This window comes from Podarcis cretensis, assembly GCF_951804945.1.
Source record: "Podarcis cretensis genome assembly, chromosome: 16".
In the NCBI taxonomy this organism is placed as follows: domain Eukaryota; kingdom Metazoa; phylum Chordata; class Lepidosauria; order Squamata; family Lacertidae; genus Podarcis; species Podarcis cretensis.
This window is the reverse complement of record NC_137186.1, coordinates 11428295-11453608: the sequence shown is the minus strand read 5'-3', so window position 1 is coordinate 11453608 and position 25314 is coordinate 11428295. Positions and strand designations below refer to the sequence as shown.

At 51.3% G+C, this 25314-nt stretch overlaps 1 protein-coding gene across 3 annotated transcripts in view; it reads left to right on the top strand.

The window, feature by feature from the left end:
• GON4L (gon-4 like) overlaps positions 1-25314 on the top strand; it is a 42448-nt gene that overhangs the window by 6690 nt on the left and 10444 nt on the right. For all 3 annotated transcript variants that reach the window (XM_079957882.1, XM_079957880.1, XM_079957881.1), the window contains exons 5-24: positions 214-288; positions 434-484; positions 1695-1745; positions 2617-2712; positions 3910-4029; positions 5508-5681; positions 6862-7054; positions 7832-7933; positions 8384-8424; positions 9725-9828; positions 12151-12346; positions 13157-13243; positions 15057-15228; positions 15958-16102; positions 16356-16506; positions 17300-17416; positions 19416-21074; positions 22944-23211; positions 24012-24193; positions 24772-24969. In XM_079957882.1, coding sequence (XP_079814008.1) covers positions 214-288; positions 434-484; positions 1695-1745; positions 2617-2712; positions 3910-4029; positions 5508-5681; positions 6862-7054; positions 7832-7933; positions 8384-8424; positions 9725-9828; positions 12151-12346; positions 13157-13243; positions 15057-15228; positions 15958-16102; positions 16356-16506; positions 17300-17416; positions 19416-21074; positions 22944-23211; positions 24012-24193; positions 24772-24969 — 4182 coding nt within the window. The remainder of the gene's footprint in view (positions 1-213; positions 289-433; positions 485-1694; positions 1746-2616; positions 2713-3909; positions 4030-5507; positions 5682-6861; positions 7055-7831; positions 7934-8383; positions 8425-9724; positions 9829-12150; positions 12347-13156; positions 13244-15056; positions 15229-15957; positions 16103-16355; positions 16507-17299; positions 17417-19415; positions 21075-22943; positions 23212-24011; positions 24194-24771; positions 24970-25314) is intronic.

Sequence of the window (25314 nt, the reverse complement as noted above, 5' to 3'; positions counted from 1 at the left end):
CCGGGGACCCTGTGTGATCGCCACAGTCGCCTCCAGCATTAGTGCTGGACCATGAGCTGCTTGGAGGGGCTTTGTGGACATTACTTCTGTGCCCGCTGCACTGGGGAGCCATTGCTTTATTGCCATGTTTGACTCAGCCCAGGTTATTCCGTCGATAAGACTATGCCGTGGGTGGAGCAAACCGGAAAACTTTTTTTGTCTTTCCCACTCCAGGAAGTGATAACGAATGAGCATGTCGTCGCCATGATGAAAGCAGCCATCAGTGAGACGGAGGACATCCCCATGTTCGTAAGTTCCTCCCTCAGTAGGGAAGCTGGAGATCTGCTTCTCCCCTGGCCAAGAAAGGAAGTGTGCACTAGAAGGAAAAAGTCAAATTTTGTACAATTTCTAATGGAACAATGGAAATGTTCTTTCTCTCTCTTCCTCCCTTTAGGAGCCAAAGATGACTCGCTCCAAGCTGAAGGAGGTGGTGGAGAAAGGAGTGGTGAGTTGGTATTCGGAAGCACTGCTGCCTCTGACCGTGGAAGCAGAGCTTGTACATTGTGGCTCGTAGCCATTAATAGATGCCCTTATCCTCCATAACTTTGCCAAGTTCTCTTTTAAAGCCTTCCCCGTTGGCGGCCATCCCTGCCTCCTCTGGGAGTGAGTCTCGTAATTTAACTACCGTATTTTTCGTCCTAAAAGGCGCACCGGCCCATAGGACGCACCTAGTTTTTTGGGGGGGAAATTAAAAAAAAATTATTTCCCCCCCACCAGCCGCGGGTCTGGGGTGGGGGAAGCCCGAGCTTCCCTTGACCCCAGCCCCCAGAACAGGCTGCCGCCTGCAGGCCTTGCAAGCCCGCGGGACCTCCCGCTGGGCGCACAAGGCTTGCGGACATCTGCCCAAAGCACGGGGCGTGCTCCGCAGCGCGCCCCGTACTTCGGGCTGCAGGCTGCTGCCCGCAAGCCTTGGGAGCCCAGCGGGCACTCCCGCGGGCTCCCAAGGCTTGTGGATAGCTTCCTGAAGCCTGGAGAGCGAGAGGGGTCGGTGCGCACCGACACCTCTTGCTCTCCAGGCTTCAGCGAATGCCTGCATTCACCCTATAGGACGCACACACATTTCCCCTTCATTTTTGGAGGGGAAAACGTGCGTCCTATAGGGCAAAAAATACGGTATATGCAGTGTAAAGAAGCCCTTTATTTTATCTCTCCTAAATCTTCCAACATTCAGCTTTGTCGGAGTTCGAGTGTTAAGAGAGAGGGTGAGAAACTTGCAGATTATCCCATCCCTGACTTCCATACAAGGCTCATGATAGTTGGAAGAGAACTGAGGGATTCTTGTCCCTTTGCCAGCAACTTCCCATGCCGTTGGGATGCTTCCCTTCCCCACCCCCATATTACCTTGCCATGAAGTCCCATTTCTGCAACTTAAGTAAGTTGTGGGGGGGTTTCTAGTTGTTGACCCCCTTAATCTCAACTGGCCCTAAGAGAGGCTATTGATTATAGGGAGGATATTGTAGCTGTGTATCTTAATACTCTTTCCCCTCGTTCCTCAAACCTTTATTCTAATGCATTTGATAAAAGTGGAGCCTCCAGAGAGGAGTGCAAATTAGATGGATGAAATGAGAAGTGGGGCAATGAGTATATAAACTCATACACTTTCTTCCATTGGTTTCTTATGACAGAGACGCTATTAAATGATTTTGTTTCTTCAGGTTATTCCAACGTGGAATATTTCTCCAATCAAAAAGGCGAATGAAATCAAGGTACTCTGTGGGCGCTGCTAATTAAATAACCTGGTGGCATTTTGTTTTCATGCTTCAGTTTCGTGTTTTTTTTTTTACAGACCTTACCTGCAGATTTGTTACTCACTGTTGGAAGCGGGGAGGGGAGGGGAGAATTGGGACTTGGGGCTCTAGCCAGCTAAGTCCTGCTTAGAGTGCACACATTGAAATCAGTGGATTTAATCATACTGTTGAGTGCAATGGATTTACTCTTAAGTAGGGCTTAGCGGGACACAGCCCTTGATGAACAGGTAGAATGGCCTCTAGGACTGTTCTTTTATTTCTTAACTCCTCTCTCCTACAAGTCATGAGGACTAGAATCTCCCTTTGTTTGTTTGTTTTAAAAAAGTTCTTAGGATTTTGCTGGAGCTTCCTGGTTTCCAGGTTTGAGGCCATGCGTGCTCTGATGCAGTGGCGTAGCGTGGGGGGTGCAGGGGGGGCCGGCCGCACCGGGCGCAACATCTGGGGTTAGGGCAAATCCACGGGTTAGGGGGCGCAAATCCACGGGTTAGGGGGTGCAAATTACTTGCCTTGCCCCTGGTGCTGACAACCCACGCTACGCCACTGCTCTGATGGCAGCATGGTTTTGAGCATAGCTAACTGTGAGGGAGAAACAGAGTCACAGCGCTATTGATGCATTGTTGTAAGACTATTGTGTGAACACACCCAAAGGTATAAGGGCCCGTTTTCATCCTTCCTTATCAGTAACCATGAGCCTGCTCTGTGCTCATCCTCCCTAGCTTTTCATTTTTGAAAATCTGCCAGCACCCCTAATTTGTTCCCTAAAACTTCCCTTTGTGGGTCTTGTTTCCTTCCCTCTCCTATTTGTATAACTTTAGTCTCCTTTTTGCAGCCCCCTCAGTTTGTGGACATTCCCCTCGAGGAAGATGATTCCTCTGATGAAGAGTACCAGCCGGAGGAGGAAGAGGAGGATGAGACAGCGGAGGAGGTATGAATAATAATAATAATAATAATAATAATAATAATAATAATATCCCCCTGCCATCTGACTGGGTTCCCACAGCCACTCTGGGCGGCTTCCAATACACTATAAAAACACAACCATATATAGGTATATTTATATACGTGTGTATGTGTATATTCCACAATGTATGCACATTTAACTTGTGTGCATTCAGCTTTATGCGTGTGGCAAAATAAAAATTTAGAGGGGGCAGGTTTCCAGGAAAAATAACTGGCAGACCCACCCGCCATTGAACCCAATGCATTTTGACCACACTCAGTTTTGGCTTTTGGTGCGATCCCTAGAACGTAACCTCCACGTTCGTTGTGGACTTGCTGTATCTGTGTACTGGCAAATTGGGCTGCAGTGCTGTTGGCTATTACAGTCTGTTTACACTGCTAGGCTTTCAGCTGGTTGGCTGGGCCAGTGTTGCTCAGCTTAAAGAGCTCTTCATGTCACTCATACACTTTTGTGGCCCATTCTAAAGCAAAAGCACTATGATAACACTTTAAATGGCCATGGCTTCCCACAAAGAATTTTGGGAGCTGCAGCTTGTTAAGGGTGCTGAGAGTCGTTAGGAGACCCCCTATTCCCCTCACAGACCCACAGTTCCCAGAGTGGTTTAACAATCAGTCCCTCTTCCCAGGAAACTTTGGGCCCTAGGTATGACTGTACAAACCCAAATTGCAAGGGGACACTCGCATGATGGAATGCTCCAGTCAGACCCCACGCAATAGAACATTCCTGTAATCAGAATGCTGGTATGTCAGAGAGAAGGCTAGACCCTCGCCTGGTCATATGACATCAGAGGATCGGTGTGTGAATATTTGCTCAGTTGTCAGTGACCCACAGAGGATTGGCTGCTTCTGGATCTCTCTCCCCTATTGAAAATAATTCCCTACTCCTGCCCTAGGTTTTTTGTTTTTTTTAAAATGTGCAGAGTGGGAGCCACCCCCAAGAAAGCACTGCTGCCAGTCCTTGTTAGCGATATGTCCAGAGGCTGAGGAGTGGAGCTTTGTCTGATGACTCAAGCCGCCTTGGAGGGGAACAATGCAAACCTCATCTGTCACCTTTGGCGTCTGTTCAGTCTTTGGTGTGATTTCCCAGTGCTAAAGGTGAACTACAGAGAAGATACTTGATCACTGCTTTCTCGTTTACTTTATGCTCCCCACTTTTGCACAGAGCTTGATGGAGAGTGATGTGGAAAGCACATCGTCATCGCCACGGGGAGCCAAACGGTCTCGTTCAAGGCGGTCCTCCGATATGATAGAGACTGACGAGGAGGCAGCAATGCCAGCAGAAGTAAGAAGGGCGCTATCTCTCTCTCTCTCTCTCTCTCCTAGGCTGCCCTTGGGGCTAGTCAATTATCTGCAAGCATCCCATTTGTTGGAAGCCAGGACTTTAGCTACCTTATTTATGTTATAAAAATATATAGGTCTTGCTGTTCATTGGTTTACAACAGTCATACAGTGGTGCCCCGCAAGACGAATGCCTCGCAAGACGAAAAACCCGCTAGACGAAAGGGTTTTCCGTTTTGGAGGCGCTTCGCAAAACGAATTTCCCTGTGGGCTTGCTTAGCAAGATGAAATGTCTTGCGAGTTTTTCCAAACCCCCCCCTTTCCCCCCTTTTTCTAAGCCGCTAAGCCGCTTATCCGCTAAGCTGATAAGCCGCTAAAAGCCGCTAAACTGCTAATCCGCTAATCCGCTAAGCCGTCAATGGGCTTGCTTCGCAAGACGAAAAAAATGCTATACAAAGAGCCTCACGGAACGGATTCTTTTCGCCTTGCGAGGCACCACTGTATATTGTAACTGTAGTCCATGTGCTGATAAACTCTGAGGCTGGATTACTGCAATGTGCTGCTCATGGGATGCCCTTGGGCTTGGCTCAGAAGCTCCAGCAGGTGCAAAATGCAGTGGCCAGATCGCCAGCTACACGTGGCACCATTGTCAAAGCATCTGCACTGGCTGCCCATCTACTACTGAGCCAGGTGCAAGGAATAATAATAATAATAATAATAATAATAATAATAATAATAATAATAATAATTTATTATTTATACCTCGCCCATCTGGCTGGGTTTCCCCAGCCACTCTGGGCAGCTTCCAATATTAAAATACAATCGTCTATTAAACATTAAAAGCTTCCCTAAACAGGGCTGCCTTCAGATGTCTTCTAAAAGTCTGGTAGTTGTTTTTCCTCTTTGACATCTGGTGGGAGGGCATTCCACAGGGCGGGTGCCACTACCGAGAAGGCCCTCTGCCTGGTTCTCTGTGACTTGGCTTCTCACAGCGAGGGAAGCTTCTCCTCAGCACCGGACCTCGGTGTCCGGGCAGAACAGTGGGGGTGGAGATGCTCCTTCAGGTATACTGGACCAAGGCCGTTTAGGGCTTTAAAGGTCAGCACCAACACTTTGAATTGTGCTCGGAAATGTATTCATTTACATTTTAGCAGTGCTATTTTTCTAGAAAAAGGGGTGCCGGAACTCCTCATGAATTCCTCCCTTGTTCCCTTATGATGACAATGGCGCCCTCATTTTCCAGCTGAAAAAAGCCTTGGGTCTAGGGTACCTGGGGGACCCCCGGTACCCTTGTATATCCCATCTCTGAGCGATGGTGAGGCTCATTTGACAATGACAAGTGCCATCAGCCCAGTGTTGCAGCCAGGCTGTTTTCTCTTAGGGCTTTGTTTTGTCTGTCCTTAATGCCCCACCAGAGGGGAGGGATGGCATGAAATCGAATGGGGTGAAACATGGCCCTCTTCCTTTGCTCTCTCTAACCAGGCGGAGAAAGCCTCCGCTGCCCCACTTCAGCGGCACATCAGTGCTGAAGTCGTCCCGATGGGCCCCCCGCCGCCCCCCAAACCCAAGCAGAGCAAGGACAGCACCTTCATGGAGAAGCTGCACGCAGTGGATGAGGAGCTGGCCTCCAGCCCAGTGTGTATGGACGCCTTCCAGGTAATCTCAGGGGCTTTCTTGTTTCTCCAAAGAGTTTGCCTCCTTTCTTCAACACCTTGCTTGCTTTGGTTCTTGCGGGGCGAGTAAGAGTGAGAGCGAGTTGATCTAGTCAAAGTCCACCCCACCCCATCCATTTGTGTTTCTTATATTCATTCGTTTGGGGTCTTTGTGGACTGGATTGGAACAGCAGGGTAAGTTTCAGGCTAGGAAAGCACCAGAGTTCAGATGCCCTGATCAGCTGTGAAGCTCAACTGGGTGGCGATGTCTCTTGGCTTAGCCTACCTCGCAGGGGCATTGTGAAGATGGAATAGGGTAGAACCTCCGATTCTGAGAATCAGAAGTTTCCCCCAATTTCTTTTTTCATTTTTTTAAATAAATCTACCATATTGGCCCAAATATAAGCTGCACCCGCAAATAAGCCGCACCTTTAAAATGCAAGGGAGGAAAAGAAAAAATGACAGTGTCTGAATATAAGCCGCTCCCTTAAAATTCCGCAGGTGCTCACACCCGTAAATGGCAAATGTAGATGAAAATCCTACAGCAATATCGTAAGAGTCATTTTTTGTAAGATTGCAAATTTAAGCCTCACTTTTCACTTTTCAGTCGGAATTTGGGTGGGGGGGGGGGAAAGCGTGGCTTATATTCGGGCCAATACGGTATTTTCTTTTAATTTTTATGTTAAAAAAAGCTTGATATTTGATGTTTATGTTTGTATACTGTCTTTTCTTTAATCTATCTATCTATCTATCTATCTATAATGGAATAGGGCGGAACCTCCACATATGCCTTCCCTTATTCCTTGGAGGAAGGTGCAGTGTGTTTGTGCAATATATTGATTGTTGAATGTGGACCAATGATGTGCCGTCCTAGTAGTTCCTCTTCGTACCCAGTCAGCCTTCCTATTTATTCTATTGAATTTATCTTCTGTTTCCCCTCTAAGGAGTTCAAGATGCTCCTTTAGTTCTCATAACAGCCCCGCAAGGTAGGTTTATGCTGAGACCATGACGGACCTTTAGTGGCCTTGCATGGCTGGGGGTAGGATTTGAACCCGAGTCTTTCCCCCTCCTGTCACCTGAGATTCCGGCCTCTTCACCGTAAAGGCTCTTCTCTGCCCCATGATGCTGGAGAATCTGCCAGAACCGCTCAGAGCCCTTCCTCCTTTCCTCCGTTTCCTCTCCAGCCTCTGGAGGACAGCTTGATCGCCTTGCGCACCCGGTCGAAGAGGCCCCTGAAGGACGTGCCCCTCGGCCAGTTGGAAGCTGAGCTCCGTGCCCCAGACATCACCCCGGACATGTACGACCCCAACACGGCAGACGACGAGGAGTGGAAGAGGTGGCTGGGTGGCCTCATGAACGACGATGTGGGAAATGAAGGCATGTTTCATTTACTTGGGGTGTGGGGGTGTGGGGGTGTGTGTCACTGGATTTGACCTGTGTTTTTGTGGGAGGAGCAGTATCTTGAAAATACCATATTTTTCCATGTATAAGACTAGGTTTTTCCCCTTAAAAATAATGTCAAAGATTAGGGGGTGTCTTATACACAGATACATTCCTCCCCCCCCCCATTTTCTTAAATCTGAGTCCTCAGAAATAGTGGGTGTCTTATACATGGGGGCAAGGGATGTGGGTGGCGCTGTGGGTTAAACCACAAAGCCTAGGACTTGCCGATCAGAAGGTCGACGGTTCGAATCCCCGCGACGGGGTGAGCTCCCGTCGCTCGGTCCCTGCTCCTGCCAACCTAGCAGTTCGAAAGCACGTCAGAGTGCAAGTAGATAAATAGGTGCCGCTCCGGCGGGAAGGTAAACGGCGTTTCTGTGCGCTGCTCTGGTTCACCAGAAGCGGCTTAGTCATGCTGGCCACATGACCCGGAAGCTGTACACCGGCTCCCTCGATCAATAAAGCGAGATGAGCGCCGCAACCCCAGAGTTGGCCCCGACTGGACCTAATGGTCAGGGGTCCCTTTACCTTTACCTTTTATACATGGGGGCGTCTTATAGATGCAAAAATACGGTATTTCACAGAATCATAGGGTTGGAAGGGACCCCAAGGGTCATCTCCTCCATCCCCGTGCAATGCAGTAATGGTCGCTCTGTTTCCTGGAAGCAAAGGCTCCTCCTCCTCCTCTTGGCTAAGAAGCATTTTCTCTTCCAGATGAGGCTGACGACGACGACGACCCTGAGTACAACTTCCTGGAGGATCTTGACGAGCCAGACACAGAGGACTTCAGGAACGACCGTGCCGTGAGGATCACGAGTACGTTCTCTGCCTACTTTGGTCTGGCTGTCTCATCGCTGCCTGTGTTCGAATTCGTTGGTTAAGGGGCCGTAGAGCATCTGCTTTGCACGCAGAAGGTCCCAGGTTCAGTCCCCAGAATCTCCAGATAGGGCTGGGAAGAGAAGCCCATCTGAAATCCTGGAGAGCCGCTGTCCATCTCCGTAGAGTCAGTACAGAGCTAGATGGTCTCACTCAGTATAAGGCAGCATTCCTATGTTGAGTCCATCATACTGGAGACCCATGTGGTGGTCGTTGTTGGTGCACCTTTTCTCCAGAAGCTTGAGGCAATCCGTTTTTGAAAAGCCAACCAATTTCTTCATAATGAGGTGGTGGCTTCCTGCAGCTTGCTAATTGTGTTAAGGCGTTTAAGAAATAGTAGGGTATGGTGCTGATTTGCAGGCTGAATCCCTCTTGTTTTGCATCTTGCAGAGAAAGAAGTTAATGAGCTGATGGAGGAGCTCTTTGAGACGGTAAGGCTCTCAGCTGCCCTTGTATATAAATTCATAGCCCTTCGAGAAACTTGCTAGTGCAAAAATTAGAAAAAGAGGAAGTACAGTCGACTCACAACTTAATTCGCTCGATGGCAGTTTTATGTGCCCACTGGCTGCACAAATTAAAACACATGCAAGGCAGAGCGTTCAAAAGCTGCTGCTGTGCTTTCCTTGCTGTGGAAAGAGCTTTTAAGCTCTCCTCCTCTGCTTACTGGGCTCTGGGAAGGTGTGTGAGAACCTCCTAGAGCCCAGTGAGCAAAGCAGAAAGCTTAAAAGCTCTCCACCTTGCATTGAGGGCAAGGCCTGCTTGGAGCACCGGCTTTGGAAAGGTAGGGATGGTTGTGCATGGACGACTGGGGTGGTTTTGATTGTGACACCTGGCTTGAGAGCAGTACGTGTGAAAAGGATCTAGGAGTCTTGGTTGACCACAAACTTGACATGAGCCACAGTGTGACGCGGCAGCTAAAAAAGCCAATGCAATTCTGGGCTGCATCAATAGGAGTATAGCATCTAGATCAAGGGAAGTAATAGTGCCACTGTATTCTGCTCTGGTCAGACCTCACCTGGAGTACTGTGTCCAGTTCTGGGCACCACAGTTCAAGAAGGACACTGACAAACTGGAACGTGTCCAGAAGAGGGCAACCAAAATGGTCAAAGGCCTGGAAACGATGCCTTATGAGGAACGGCTAAGGGAGCTGGGCATGTTTAGTCTGGAGAAGAGGAGGTTAAGGGGTGATATGATAGCCATGTTCAAATATATAAAAGGATGTCACATAGAGGAGGGAGAAAGGTTGTTTTCTGCTGCTCCAGAGAAGCGGACACGGAGCAATGGATCCAAACTACAAGAAAGAAGATTCCACCTAAACATTAGGAAGAACTTCCTGACAGTAAGAGCTGTTTGACAGTGGAATTTGCTGCCAAGGAGTGTGGTGGAGTCTCCTTCTTTGGAGGTCTTTAAGCAGAGGCTTGACAACCATATGTCAGGAGTGCTCTGATGGTGTTTCCTGCTTGGCAGGGGGTTGGACTCGATGGCCCTTGTGGTCTCTTCCAACTCTATGATTCTATATGCAATTTATGCGCGACTCCACAAAACGTAATTGCTGCGCAAGTCGATTACCTCTTAAATCCAAGGAAGATGGGCTGAATTTTCAGTGGCGCTCTGGTGGTGGGTGCCCTTCTGTGCCAGCTGAGGCTGTTCATCCTGAGTCTTGGTTGATTTCTCCAAGCCCTTTCTGCCCCTGGCTGTGCCACTGACTGGGCCTGTGTGTTTCTGCTTCAGTTTCAGGATGAGATGGGCTTCTCCAACGTAGAGGATGAAGGGCCAGAGGACGAGGACAGTGCTGCGGAGGCCCGGCCAAATTTTAACACTCCGCAGGTGCTCAGGTAGGATGGGCCGTTCTCGCCCTGCCCCAAGCCATTTTGTTCCCCCTCTGTTAGGGGAAAGGCCAATAGCTCAGGGAGAGAGCCTTCACTTTGCATGCAGAAGGTCCCAGGTTCACTCCCAGGCATCTCCAGGTAGGAGAGGGGAGGCCCCCTTCCTGAATCGCTGGAGAGCTGCTGCCAGTCAGTGTTGACAGTAGGAAGATGGACCAGGGGGCTGCGAAGATTTCTGAGGACCAGACAGAGCCACTTTCAGCACCCCAGGCCTGAGATTCTCCATCCCTGACTTAGCTGGACACATCCTGAAAAACAGGGAGGAAATGTGGGATAAAAATCAGTTGACCGATAATTGACTTGAATGAACTTTTCAGGAACAGGAGAAGTGGTTGGCTGTGTGTAGTGGTTTGCGGGAAGGCGGTGGAGGGCTGGTCAGGATTCTGCCACGCAGTTCACCTTCTTGGTTGCTTCTCAGCCCAGGGAGAGGAGTGGGAAGGAGCTGCTGCAGCCGCCCACTTCTCCCCCTTCATTTTGCAAATGGGGCCCGGTGTGCATCTCCACCAAGGTGGCCGTGGGCAAGCCTCTTTGTCTATGGGGCAGGTTGGCTCAAAGGAAAGCTGACTCTGTTTGGGAAGGGAGGCAAAGGAACCGCTGGGCCTCCGCCATCCCTTCTAGGTTGAGCAGTACTGGAAGGGGGCGGCAAGACCAGCTCTGCCCAGCTACAAGTCTGAAAACGAGAGCGGGAATGTGTGTGTGGAAGAAAGGAAGAGGCTCCTTGCTTCTCCTGCATCAGACATTATCCTGATTTGGGGAAATGGCATCTCCCCATGCTAGAGCCTCTGCCAGTCCTTGTGGACTGACTTGGTGCAAGGCATCTCCTTATGGGCCTGTCCTTTGAACTTCCTAAGCTGCCTCTTGCTCCTGTGTGGTACTTCCGGTTAAGTACTTAATTCGTTCTGGAGGTCCGTTCTTAACCTGAAACTGTTCTTAACCTAAAGCACCACTTTAGGTAATGGGGCCTCCCGCTGCCGCCGCGCCACCGGAGCACGATTTCTGATCCTATCCTGAAGCAAAGTTCTTAACCTGAAGCACTATTTCTGGGTTAGCGGAGTGTGTAACCTGAAGCGTATGTAACCCGAGGTACCACTGTAGAGCATGTGAGAGGCACGTGGTAGCTTGCAGGTCCCTGTTTCATGTTGCCTTTGACAAGCTGCTTTCTCTCAGCCTCACCCACCTCCACCTTTCATCTGCAACGTGGAGAAGATGAGAGTAACCTACTGCACAAGGGCTCTGTGCCGTGTCCCACTTTGTCTTCTTCCCCTGGGCCTGTGCTGCATCCCTTAGAAGCAAGCTTTGATGGCTCTTGCCTGATTCTTCCGGGGACTTGGGACTGTCTGGGGAACCTGAGTGCTGGATGATTTAGGACAGACGAAGCGAAGGACCTCTTAACACTGTGAATAGCTATGGAGTTCCCCCCCTCAGGAGGCAGCAGCAGCCACCAACTTGGATGGCGTGAAAAGAGGATAAAGCTAGCAGTGACTACTAGCCACAGTGGCTGTGTTCTGCCTCAGAGGCTGTACACCTCTGAACGCTAGTTGCTGGGACTCATTTGTGGAGAGTGTGATGGGTTTGGTTGGGCTTGTGGGCATTTCTTTGGCCACTGTGTGAATGGAGTGCTGGACTAGATGGGCCTTTTGCCCAAGTGGTGTGCGGTCAGTGAACTAGGGGGACTAGGCTAGCCCTTAAATGTTCTCCTGGCCTCCTTTTCCCAAACCCAGGAAGTGTCTATCCAGCTTAGGGAGGTGTGATGCTCATGTGTGCAATGTCCCCCGCCCCCCAGTTGCTCTCGCCAGCTGGTGCCTCTGGCCCTAAATGTTCCCCTACAGAAAAAAATTCACTGCATGCCACTGCTTTTCGGGCTGATCCAACAGGGTTCCTCTGACGTTCTTATGAGTAAGAGTGAGGGAGGGTTCTTGCATTCATGCCATGCCTCTGAGCTCCTTGGAGGAATCTGATTGGCCAGTGTGAGAAGCAGGATGCTGGACTAGGCAGGTCATTGGCCTGAGCCAGCAGCCAGGCTCTTCTGATTTTTGTGAGCAAACGTGACCCTGATTTGGGTAAGAACAGCCTAGTCCAGCCAAGTCCACAAACAGGATTCTCCTCTCCTGCGGTTTCCAGCAACCCATGTTCAGAAGCACGATTGCCTCTGACAGTGGATGCTGAGCCACCGCAACCCGGTGACCGAAGCTGAGATTGGTAGAATACTTACCTGGGTCTTCAGAGCGCCTGCAGCTTTCTCAAGGCAAGCCATCCTTTGACCCTGTGCAGGTTTGAGGAGCCCCTGGCTAACTTGCTGAACGAGCAGCACCGGACGGTCAAGGAGCAGCTGGAGCAGCTGCGCATGAAGAAGTCGGCCGCCAAGCTGCCCCAGGAAGTGGAGAGGCTGAAGCTCCGCGAGAAGCCAGTCCAAACCCTGGTGCTGGATGCCGGGCAGAAGAAGAGGCTGCAGCAGCAGATGCAACAGGTATTGTTTGGAAGGGAAAACTGCACCAAGCCAGATGCTGTCTCCCGTTTGTTCTCTGCTTTTGTGCTGATTTCTCTCTCTTATTTATTTTACATTCATATCCCGTCCTTGGAGTGGCTTGCTAAAATCAGTTCCTGTTGTGCCGCAGCCCTTGACCTCCCAGTCTTAAAAAACCCCAGTGTTTCCCAAACTTGGGTCTCCAGTTGTTTTTGGACTTCAACTCCCATCATCCCTAGCTAGCAGGACCCAACATTCAGGGATGATGGGAATTGTAGTCCAAAAGCAGCTGGAGACCCATGTTTTGGGAAGCACTGGTCTAAAAAGTCATGGCCCATGAAGAAAAAGGGATGGGGAGGGAAAGTCCACCTCCCGTCCCCCACTGTCCCCTTGGTCGTGAGATGGTGAGGAGGTTCCATCCTTTCCAAGAGGGTCATAGAACTGAAGGCGGAAGTGTGAAGGAGTGGCACTCTTTCCCACTTCCTCTTTCAGCTCAATGTGCTTTCCAAGGCTCAGATTGCTTCCACTGGGTCTGACCTCTACCTGGATCCTTTGGGAAAGCGGAGCTTGTGTCTGCATGCACTACTTCTATTGTGGGAGGCTGACCCTGGGGAACAGGGTGGGGCAGGGTGTCTGCAGTGCTTGCCCCAAAATCCAGATGGGGTTTGTGTGTGTCTGCAGAGGTCGCTGGCCTCCTGACCTGTGGCTATAGCACCCATTTCTGGTGGGCAGCAACTCGGATTCCTGCAGTGGGTTGGATTCTCGGGGGCCCTTCTAACTCTTCAGCTCTGATTCTTTTCCCTCTGCTCGCAGCACGTGCAGCTCTTGACCCAGGCCTACCTTCTCAGCAGCTGCAACCCCAGCCTGAGCTCGGAGGCCAGCACCACACGGCTCTTTCTGGTAAGGAGTTTGGCTCAGCTTCACACCGGCAGACCTTCCTGCTGCCGCATGTAGGACTGAGGCCATGCCTTCTCTCATCTGTGCATTGTTCTGGTTGGGTTTGGGGCTTGTGTTGCAGAATAGCCAGAGTGTTACTAAACCAGAGGTGCCTTTTGCACTTCAATGGGGCTGGGTTTCCACAGCTTAGGGGCTTCCACAGAGAATGCCCTCTCCCAGACTGCTGCTCTCCGCCATCCACCACCAGAGTTGGCCATAAGGACTAGCGGCTTAGGTTTTAATTTTGTTTCTTTTAAACCTGAAGGCTAACTGGTGGTCTAGTATCCCACTGGGCTTTGGATGAATCTAAAGTACTTTGCAGCATGCAGCTCAGATATAATAAAAGGCAATCTGACTGAGATGGTAGTTTGAAGTGTTTTGGGTTTGTGGGGCAACCGCAGCCGCAAAGGTTTTCTCTACCCCATTTTGTTCGTCTCAGCTTTGATTTCCTGGTATCTCCACCATGCAAGCGCTAATAAGGTTTAGGATGAGAGAGGGCTGGCCTTATAATGAAGCAGTCAGGCAGCAGATGCTGAGGTATGTGTGTGTGGGGGAAGCGAACACTATGGGTGCCCTGCACTCGCCCCTTGAGTGCGGTGAAAGATGCAGTCCTTTCACCTGTATTGAAGTAACATTCAGCTACCAGTCTAGCTGGCTTCTGTCTAGGCTTCGTGGGAGGAGGGTGCCTCCTTGTCCTTCGTCTCAGGCAGCAAAATGTCTAGAGCTGATAAGGATTTGCTGAGTTTAGAATTTGAACTGGAATACAAAAGGGGGAGGTGAGAGGAGGTCTGGGAAACAAGTTAATGGAAATAAGTAATAGAAATTATATTTGTTTTAACTGTTTTCTTTTTTTCTTTTTTCAATTTTGTATCTTTGTACTTTTGTTACTTTTTGTGCATTTTTGTTTTCTCTTGTTTTTTGTATTAATTTGGAAATTCTAATAAATATCTTTTTAAAAAAAAGGAAGATGGAAAGGATTTGCTGAAACAATTAATCGAAGTGGAATACAAAAAAAGGGAGGTGTGAGTAGGTCGCTGAAACAAGTAAAAGAAAGTTAATAACAAAAAAAACAAAACAAAACAAAAAAACATAAAACAAAATGCACCCTGTCCATCCCTGCAGCTTGGAAGCAGCCTCAGTGAAGGCAAATAATAATAATAATAATAATAATAATAATAATAATAATAATAATAATAATTTATTTATACCCCGCCCTCTCCGGCCAGAGTCGGGCTCAGGGCGGCTAACACCAGTAAAATTACAATAAAAACATAATAGGGAAAAAAAAAAAAACCAATTTAAAATACGGGCTAAAATACAGTTTAAAATGCAGCCTCATTTTAAAAGTAGCCCATAGATCAAAACCATAAGGGGAGGGAAACATAAGGGTCAGACTGAGTCCAGACCAAAGGCCAGGCGGAACAGCTCTGTCTTGCAGGCCCTGCGGAAAGATGTCAAGTCTCGCGGGGCCCTAGTCTCTTGTGACAGAGCGTTCCACCAAGTCGGGGCCAGTACTGAAAAGGCCCTGGCCCTAGTTGAGACCAATCTAACCACCTTGCGACTTGGGACCTCCAAAGTGTTGTCATTTGTGGACCTTAAGGTCCTCTGCGGGGCATAAAACCCTCTGTAGGAGTAAGGCATGGCAGGCAGGGGGCGTCATTTTCTGGTTTGCCTCAGGCGGCAAAATGTCTTGGTCTGGCCCTGGGCTGAGAAGCCATTGCGCCCCTTCACCCCTGGTTCCCTGCCGTTTCTTCCTTCTTCTCTTCTTGTTCCACAGACCGAGCTGGATACTTTCGCTCAGAGCTCCGCCATCCTCCGCCAGCCCTTGGGGCCCAAATTCCAGACCACGTTTCAGCCGTGCAATTTGAAGGATGCCTTGCAGCTCATCAAGGACTTTGACTCGCACGTTAAGATTGAATGGAGCCCCCGCAAAGCGGTTAAGAAGAACGGTATGTAACAGGGTCCCTTGTGCAGAGCTTCTGGAGTCAACATTTAATTGTCTATTTGAGGCATTTAGGTCTCGCCTTTCCTCTAAGGAGCTCATGGTGTTTTACCGTCACAACAACCCTGTGAGGGGGGTTAGGCCGAGAGATGGCGCTTGGCCCAAGGTCCCCCAGCGAGCTTCATGACTGAGTGGGGATTTGAACCCTGGTCTCACAGGTTCATACTTTGGAACTCCCTGCCGATTGACATAAAGGCATGCGCCTTCACTATTTCCGGTGCCTGCTAAGAAACACGTTTGTTTAGGCAGTCCAGACATACAGAAGCTGATAGGTGTTTTAATTCGTTTTTAGGTTAACTTTATTTTAATTGCATTTTGATTTTTTTAAAAACAATACTTGTTTCTAATAGATGTTTAACTGGTTTTCAAGCACATTCAGTGCATCATTTGAAAAATGAGACTTTAGAGCTGTCTTGTCTTAAGGTGGCAACTAGACATTCTCTTTTGGCGTCTGTGACCTTGGTTTAAGGAGACATTCGGCACCTTGCTTTTATATTTGAGTTTCTAACACTGAAGATGGTCCCTTGGGTGGGGCTTGACTTCAGCAAGTGGCACTGTGTATCTTCAGCTCATCCTTCTGATTGCTGCCTCTCCCCTCCCCTCCCCTCCCCTCCTCTCCCCTCCTCTCCCCTCCCCTCCCCTCTTGCTCCTTCCTTCCTGATGGTTCTTCCTACAGTGAGCGACTTTGTTTGCCTGCCAAAGCAGGTTGCATGGATTTTGGCCACACGGAGGGTCTTCATGTACCCAGAGTTGCTGCCCACCTGCTCCTTAAAGGCCAAGTTGCCCCGGGACAAGATTATCTTCACAAAAGGGGAAGACAAGTAGGTGCTTCGATCCGTGTATGCAACCCTTGGGGCGAGTGGTTGTGGCAGCTTGGAGGGAGGGAAGACCTAGGAATCGGAAGATCCACCTTTATTCCAGGCTCTGCCACCAGCGTGGTCTTCATATGTTCTTGGGACTCCCGAAACTCCCAGCCAGGGGTGATGGGAGCTGCAACCCCCATCTAGAGTCAGGTGGTTCAACACTCGTCCTGACTGGCTTTCCCCTCTGTCTTCTCTCCCCCATCCCCGCCAGTTTGTTAGCCTTGGGGCTGAAGCATTTCGAAGGGACGGAGTTCCCCAAACCTCTGATCAGCAGGTACCTCCTAATGACCAAGACAGCCCGCCAGCTGACAGTGCGGATCAAGAACCTCAATATGAACCGGGTCCCCGACAACATCATCAAAGTGAGTGGGGCGCCAGGTGGTTTACTCTCTCAGCTTAAGCTGAAAGGGCTGGGGTGCGGGTATGAGTGCTCGGCCCCATCCTTACTTGGGCTATCAAGGAGTAGGCACAGATGGAGCCAGGGGGGCAGGGAAGGCTAGCCCAGGGTTTTTCTCAAACTTGGGTCTCTACAGCTGTTTTTGGACTACAACTCCCATCACCCCTAGCTAGCAGGACCAGTGGTCAGGGATGATGGGAATTGTAGTCCTAAAACAGGTGTAGTTTGGGAAAATACATTATTGTATTTTAATATTTTGTTGGAAGCCGCCCAGAGTGGCCGGGGAAGCCCAGCCAGATGGGCAGGGAATGAATGAATGAATAATTATTGTTAGAGCTGAACTCCTTCCTTTCCTTTGCACCCTGCCCCAGTGGAAGTAAAGGCTGCGGCCCTCCAGATATTGCTGGACTACAACTCCCATCATCTCTGACCGTTGACTAGGACTGATGGAGTCCAGCAACATCCGAATGGCATGGACTCCCTATCCTTGCTTCACAGCTCTGTAGGTGCATTGAATATGTGATCCCTGATAGGTTGGAATATGATTGGCGTAAGACGGGGGTGGGGAGCCTGCAGCCCTCCAGGTGTTGCTGGACTTCCATGGTCCCTGACCCTTTGGCCATGCTGGCTGGGGCTGATGGGAGCTGGAGTCCAGCACCACCTGGAGGGCCTAACAGGTTCTTCACCCCAGGAGAGAGCCATGCTGGTGCAGGGAGTCCAGAACTTGACTTGTTTCTCTCTCTCTCTTCGATTCTCAGCACTATAAGACGACGAAGCAATTGCCTAGCCTGCCAAAGCTTTGTGACGAGATCCAGCCTGGGGAATGGAAACCCCCTGTGGAGCAAGAGGAGCATCGTTTGCCCTTCTGGTTGAAGGTATTTCCTCCTTTGAGGTCAGGGACGAAGCCCAGTGGTAGAGCATCAGGAAGTCGTTAGGTGTTTTGGATGCTTTGGCTGAGATTCCCGCATTGCAGGGGGTTGGACTAGATGACCCTTGGGGTCCCTTCCAACTCTTAAGATTCTCTTATTCTAAGTCCTACGTTCAGCCCCTCTCTGAGTATGGGCTGGGAAAGACAATCAGTGTCAACCAAAGATGGGGAAGCTGTGGCCCTCTAGAGGTTGCTGGGCTCTACCTCCCATCATCCCTCACTATTGGCAACACTGCCGGGGATGGATGGGAGTTGAAGTCCCCTAGCATTTGGAAGGAAACAGCTTCCCCATCCCTGAGCGATGGTGAAGACAGTACTGGATAAGACACAGTATAAGGCGGCTTCTGAAGGGATTGAGCACATAACTTTCAGTCCTGACCGCTTTCTTGGCTCAGACCCTCCATATTCTTTGCCGGTCCACGTAAGGACAGTTCCACGCCAAATGGAGCAATGGTTTGATTTGGTGTAAGTTATTTTCCTTATGTTCCTGTTCAAGCCTGCCTTTTATCCAGCACCATGAGGACTGGAAGCTTACTTTATTTCCAGGGGAAGGACCGTAGCTCAGTGGCCAAGCACATGCATTGCATATATAGAATCACGGAACTGTAGAGTTGAAAGGGACCCGAGTGTCATCTAGTCCAATGCAGGAATCTCAACTAGATAATACAAGACAGATGGCCATCCAAACTCTGCTTAAAAATCCCCAAGGAAGGAGATTCCACCACCTTCCAAGCCAGTCTCTTTCACAGCTCTTGCCATCAGAAAATTATTTCTGCTTTTTCGTTGGAATCTCCTTTCTTGTAACTTGAAGCCATTGGTTGGAATCCTACCCTCCAGAGCAGAAGTAAACAAGCTTGCTCACTCTTCCATGGAGCAGCCTTTAAGATATTTGAAGAAGGCTATCCTACTTCCTCTCTGTCTCCTCTTTCCCAGGCTAAACACACCCAGCTCCCTCAACCGTTCCTCCTAAGGCCTGGTTTCCAGACCCTTGATCATTTTGCAGACAGTCTGAGATTCAATCCCCAGCGTCTCCACGTAAGGCTGGGAAACGTGTCCATGCCAAAAGTCCTGGAGAGCCGCTGATAATCAGTGTAGACGTATACTTCCCTGTATATACTAATAGGCTGGGCTCAGGATGAGACCTGGGGCCCGACAATGCATAATTCACCCCTTGGAACTCACTGCCACAAGAAGTGGTGAAGACCACAGTAATAGAGCTGAGCTACGTGGGCCCAGTGGTCTGACTTGGAGTAAGGCAGCTTTTTGTAATCCCTCACCTGCTCTTGAGGTTCAGAAAAGCCCTCCTCCATAACCTCGCTAATCTCTCTGCTTTAAGCATACTGTATTTTTTGCTCTGTAGGACACACCTTTTCCCCTCCAAAAATGAAGGGGAAATGTGTGTGCGTCCTATGGAGCGAATGCAGGCTCCTTGGCTTCAGCAATAGCAACGCGAAGCCTCTGAAGCACAGAGGGAGAGCTCCCCCCGTGCTCTGGAGGCTTCGCATTGCTTTCGCTGAAGCCTCCGGAGCACAGCACGAACTCCCACTGCACTCCGGGGGTTTCAGGCAGCTATCCGCAAACCTTCAGAACACAGCAGGAGTTCCCGCTGCGCTCCGAAGGCTTGCGGATAGCCGCCTGAAGCCTGGAGAGTGAGAGGGGTCAGTGTGCACTGATCCCTCTTGCTCTCCAGGCATTGCTTCGCTGGAGAGGCGCTGCACAGTTTTCCCTCTCTGCGCAGCGCCCCTTCAGCGAAGTGGGAGGAGAAATGGAAGGGGCTCCATTTCTCCTGCCGCTTTGCTGAAGGGGCGCTGCGCAGAGAGGCGGAGAATTTTTTTCCCTGTTCTCCCCCTCCTATGGTCCGGTGCGTCCTATAGAGCGAAAAATACGGTAATTCTGATTTGGCTCTTTCCCCTTCCCTGCCCCTTTCCTGTTGTTTCTTCCTCCAGGCCAGCTTGCCATTCATCCAGGAGGCACTGGAGCAAAGCGCTGGAGCTGTGTCCAGCTTCCCCGGCTCTGATCCTGACCTGGGTAAAGCGGGGAGGAATCCTGCGGAGACTGCGAGAGATGAGAAATACCCCCTGCGCATGCCCGAGGGTTTGCAGCTGATCCTGAGGCCCCTCACCAGCCGCATCTGCCGTAAGGCCTGGAGGCGGCAGAGACAGGCCGCCGCCAAGCCCCTCCCTGTCCGTCCAGGCCTTTGCCTGCTCCCCGCCGGCACCAACCACTACCTGAAGGTGGGCGCCCGGCAGCCTCAGCCGGAAGCCCCTCCCAGCAAGCCTCCCGGGCGCGTCCCCCGCCTGATTCAGCCTGCTCCGCTGGTGCAGCCCTTGCCAGGGGGAATTCAGCACTTGAGCCTTCTGCCGGCCACAGGGAGCAGTGCCAGCTTTGACCTCCAGGGGGTGCTCTCCGCTCCGCCCCAGTCCGGCTCCAGGGCCTGCTTGGCTGCCGCTCTGTCCCAGAACTTGGTCTCCTCCATGCCGGTCGCCTTCCAGACTAAGATGATCCCGCCGGCGCTGCCTGCGACGAGGGTTCGGAAGCCCAGCGCCCCCCGGGGCTACCAAAAGAAGAAGAGCCCCAAAGCTGCCCCCCTGTTCAAACCCTCTCCCCTCCTGCACCCAGCCCCGGTCATCTTCACTGTGCCGGCCGGTGCTGTGAAAGTGGTCGGCATCGCCAACGGCTGCAACGTCCTGCACCCGTTGGCCTCGAGCGCCGCAGGCAGCGCTTCTCAGCCCATCCCCATCACCACCTTGCTGGTCAACCCCAACCCTTTCCCATGCCCGCTGAGCCAGCCGCTAGCAACCCCTCCGGCACCGTCGCTGGTGGTGACGTCAAATGCCACCGGCTCCCCTGTCCCCACGTCCGCCAAGGATTCCGTGTTCGTGAGCCCGCCTGCCGGCAGAATCGCATCCCCGGAGCCGCGAGAGACGTCACCGTTGGTCTCTGCCAGTGAAGACAGCGGCCGGTGGTCGTCTGATCCTGACCTTGGGGTCCAAGGAGAGACTCCTGTCAAAGGGTTTGGGGAACCGAGCGAAGGGAAGCCTGCTGATCTGGGGACCCCAGGGCTCTTCTCCTCTTTGCCCGAGACGGGGGAGACCGTGAAGGTTGAAACAGAGAAACCCAGAGACCTCCCTCCAGTGGCTTCCCCCGTTCCGGAAGAGCTGAGCTCCGCCGGCAGCCCGGTCAGAGAGGAGCTGGTGTTGGAACTGGGGCAGGAGCTGGATGTGGAGCCGACACCGGAGGGCGCCACTGAGCAGAAGGAAGCGCATGGCAAGCCGGGCTCCGGCCAGAACGAGGAGAGAGGCCAAGGCGACGGCCTGCAGAGTGCAGCCGGTGCAGCGGAAAACAGCAGCAGCGGTTGTCCCGAGAAAGCCTGCAGCTCTGCCGCCGGAGGGTCTGATTCCGGCGCTGCCTTGGAGAAGGATCTGTCCACCGCAGGCGGCCGTGCCGTTGGGGGGATTCCCGCCAGGCAGGAGGCGTCGGCAGGCGAGAAAGAGGGGCCGGAGGAGGAGGAGGAAGAGGACTTTGATGATTTCACTCAAGATGAGGAAGATGAGGAAATGTCGTCTGCCTCGGAGGAGTCGGTCCTCTCCGTACCAGAGCTGCAGGTAGAGCTGTTTTGTCCAAGGGGGGGGGGGGACAACACAAAAACAACTGTGGGGGAAGGGGGTGGGGAGAGGCATGTTTTCTGTGGAGGCACCAGGGCTCAAGAGAAGGGAAAATGGCCCCAGGCCTGCTTTCCATTCCATGGGGTTTCCTGCGAGAGCGAGTGGACGGGGTATGGCCTCTGCTCGGATGCCCTATTCCACCTATGGAGAAGCATAGAATCTGCTGTGTGATGTGGATTTCAGTGTATCTTGATTCTAGATTTTCATTTTTCTAATATTTGTGTGAAATAAGCAGAGGTACGGAGGGACGCAGGTGGCGCTGTGGGTTAAAGCCTCAGCGCCTAGGACTTGCCGATTGAAAGGTCGGCGGTTCGAATCCCTGTGGCGGGGTGCGCTCCCGCTGCTCGGTCCCAGCGCCTGCCAACCTAGCAGTTCGAAAGCACCTCCGGGTGCAAGTAGATAAATAGGGACCGCTTACCAGCGGGAAGGTAAACGGCGTTTCCGTGTGCGGCTCTGGCTTGCCAGAGGCAGCTTTGTCACGCTGGCCACGTGACCCGGAAGTGTCTCCGGACAGCGCTGGCCCCTGGCCTCTTAAGTGAGATGGGCGCACAACCCCAGAGTCTGTCAAGACTGGCCCGTACGGGCAGGGGTACCTTTACCTTTACCTTTAAGCAGAAGTACGCATGAATGTACCAAGCTTCTAGTTCTTATGGTTGTGGGATATACATTTCACTGTTCCTTTCCCTTCCTTTCTCTTGCCCCAAACCATTAGAACAGGGGTAGGGAACCCTTTTCAGCTCAAGGGCCGCATTCTCTCTCTCTTTTTTTTATTATATATATATATTTATGAATTTTCCAGTATAAAATTATACAGTACAAAACATCTTATTTATCACCAACATTCTCTTTTTTTACTTCCCTCAGCATGTCTGATAATCCTCCATTTTATTTACTTCTTCCACATTTTTTAGTTTAATATTGCACTACAATAATATTTTATTTTCTACCTTATTTTTAAAACAATATTTCTACCTTACATTTTCACAGAACTTTCTGAAAGCATACAAACGTTATCTGATCATCACATAATTTTTGCATATATTCTGTAAATTTAATCCAGTCTTCAGTGAATCTCTGGTCATTCTCTTCTGGGCAGCCTTTTGAGGGCCACAGGTCATTGGTGGGTGGAGCACATGCAAAAGCAGGAGGGGCAATGAATGTAGAATTTGAAATTATTTCTCTCTGTATGTGTTGTTTTATTGTCAAATGGATTTGGGGTGTTCTGTGGGAAGCAATTAGGAAATGATAGAAAATAAAATGAAGATACGTGTGCCATCCTATTCTTGCGTGGGTTTTGCAGAGTAGTCTGAGTGGTGAGTCTCACATTGGGGTGGCAGGGCAGAAGGAAGGGAGCCCAACAGTAGGTGGCGCTAGAGGCAATCGGAGACAGAGCAGGGCCAATGGATGGGTGGAGGTATCCTCTAGTGGTGGCCGGTGGGGTGGAAGGCTGGGAGCCCAACAGTAGGTGGCGCCAGTGACAGGCGGAGCTGACTGATACTAGTTTTGTTCCCTTCCTCCTAGCTGAATTCTACAAGGGCAGCGCTAAGGGGAGGAGGCTGACAGCCAGTGCCTCCCCCTAGATTGGCTGTAAGTAAGGAGGTAGGGGCTGGCTAAGAGCAGGCTGAAGCTGGTGGGCCAGTAAGGAGCTGCCTCTAGCCGCCTGGCAAGCTTCTTCTTTGCTAGGAGTCACTGCCTGCCCCAGCTGAGTTCCAGCTTCATAGCTAGAATGGACCACGCTGCTTCTGCCACAGGTGAGGCAGGAATTATGTCGGAGAGCTGACAAGATGCTTTGGTCCTTGTGCGCTTCAGGAGACGATGGAGAAGTTGACGTGGCTGGCCTCTGAGAGGCGCCTGAGCCAGGAGGGCGAATCCGAGGAGGAGAATTCCCAGGAGGAGAACTCTGAGCCGGAGGAGGAGGAGGAAGAAGAGGAAGAGGAAGGGGAAGGGGAGAACTTGGAAAGCTTGCAGAAAGAGGACGAAATGGCCGACGAGGTTGCAGACCCCAGAGACGGGCCGGCAGAGTCTCTCGCCCTCACTTGCGCTGCCCCGGAGGTGGAGCCCAGCAGGGACGTCCCAGGTGAGTTGCAGGTGGCGGAATTGGGGAGAGGACTTGGCCCCGTCTCTTTGGGACACGTAGGAACAGAGCAGGTTGGCTTCTGCCAAGGCAAACCCTTGGTCCATCTAGCTCAGTGTTGTCTACACTGACTGGCAGCGGCTCTCCAGGGTTTCAGGCAGATAGTCATTGGGGATGCCATTGGGGACCGATCCTGGGAATGTTCTGCATGCAAAGAAGATGCTCTACCATTGAACAATGGCCATGTTGAAAAGAGTGTGTGTGTGTGTGAGAGAGAGAGAGAGAGAGGGAGAGAGAGAGAGAGAGAGAGAGAGAAAAATAAAGAGTCATAAATAAATACCCCTTGTCCATCTGCCTGGATCTTAGAGGGAATCAGGACTGAGGGATTCCAATAATAATGATGATGATGATAATAATAATAATAATAATAGTAGTAGTAGTAATAGTTGCTGTTATCAGTATCATTATTCTGCCTTGCATCCTAAGGTCTCAGAGCAGGTTACAGCATTAAAGCACAATATTAAAATCAAAATCTCACAAGACAGTATGACCCAGGTTTTGCTCCCGTTCATTCACTTTGCACATTAAGATGCATTTGCTCCTTTTTGTCCTGCTTCTTCCTGCCATGGGAGGGGGCCGTAGCCTGGAGGGTCACCTGGTCTCTCCCCCCCCCCTCGTGTGCTTGATGCGAGATCTGCCACGCAGAAGGTGGCAACCCTGGAAAAGCTCTGGCAACCCTGGAAAAGTGGGGCACGCAGCCTCTTCCACGGACTGCGGTCGGATCGCTTTCTGTGTTTTTCCAGGAGAGAGCGCCAAAGCACCGGGCAAAAGCCGTGGCTCCCACCGAGCGCGAGCGAAGAGAGGCCGGGCTCGTGCCAGCAAAGACACCTCCAAGCTACTGCTACTCTATGACGAAGACATTCTGGAGAGGGACCCCTTGCGGGAGCAGAAGGACTTGGCCTTTGCCCAGGCTTACCTGAGTAGGGTAAGGAGCCTCCTCACCAACTGCTAAGTCGGGATGTAGAGTTGCAAGCGACCTTAAATCGGGAAAGAGTTCCAGATGTTCACCAAACCAGAGACCGCTTAGGTCCTGTAGACCGGGGAGCCTCAGGCCTGGAGACCAGATGTGGCCCCCGATAGCTCTCTTATCTGGCCCTCGGGACTCTTCCCAGGCCAAACCTCTTCATAGCTCATTGCACCTTCCTTCAAGTGCTTTCTCCTGGCTAGACCACATCCTTGATGGCGCCTCTTGCTTCTCCAAATGTGGGTTTCCCAGCGAGAGACGCATACTGTCTCCGGCACTGAAGGAAAACTGTAGCCATCAGGGCTGGCAGCCATTGGTAGCTCTATGCTCCTCCACAAATTTGCCCCATTCCTCTTCTAAAGCCATCCATTCGGTGGCCTTCGCTGCCTTCTTTGGGAGCGGCGGATGCCTAGCTCTGCAATGAAGCCTGCCGACCTGTGGGCTTGTGTAGTTGCTTTGGGATTTGGGGTTTGCTCTGCGCACGAGCGACGTTTCTCCCCGCGCTCCGTCTGACCTAACGCCGGCGTCTTCCTCCGCAGGTGCGCGAGGCCTTGCGGAACGTCCCCGGCAAGTACGAGGAGTTCCTGCACATCATCTACGAATTCGAGAGCAACGCCCAGAAACAGACGGCCGTCGACCTCTACGCGGGACTGCGGAACCTGCTAAGGGAGTGGCCGCAGTTGCTCACTGACTTTGCTGCTTTCCTCCTGCCTGAGCAGGCCCTGGAGTGCGGGCTGGTATGTAGATGTGCTGGGGCAGCTGGGGGTCGGGAGTTCAAGGATGTCTCACTCGGTGCTGCTGCCTTGAATCGGCAACCCCACCTTTTGACTTGACCTTTAAAGCCCTAAACGGCCTCAGCCCTGTATATCTGAAGGAGCATTTCCCTCCCATCGTTCAGCCCGGACACTGAGGCCCAGCTCTGAGGGCCTTCTGGCGGTTCCCTCACTGCAAGAAGTGAGGTTACAGGAAACCAGGCAGAGGGCCTTCTTGGTAGTGGCACCCTCCATGTGGAACACCCTCCCAAGGATCCTCTATTTCCTTATCCTCTATTCCCTTTCCCCCTTTCCTCTTCTATGAAGAAA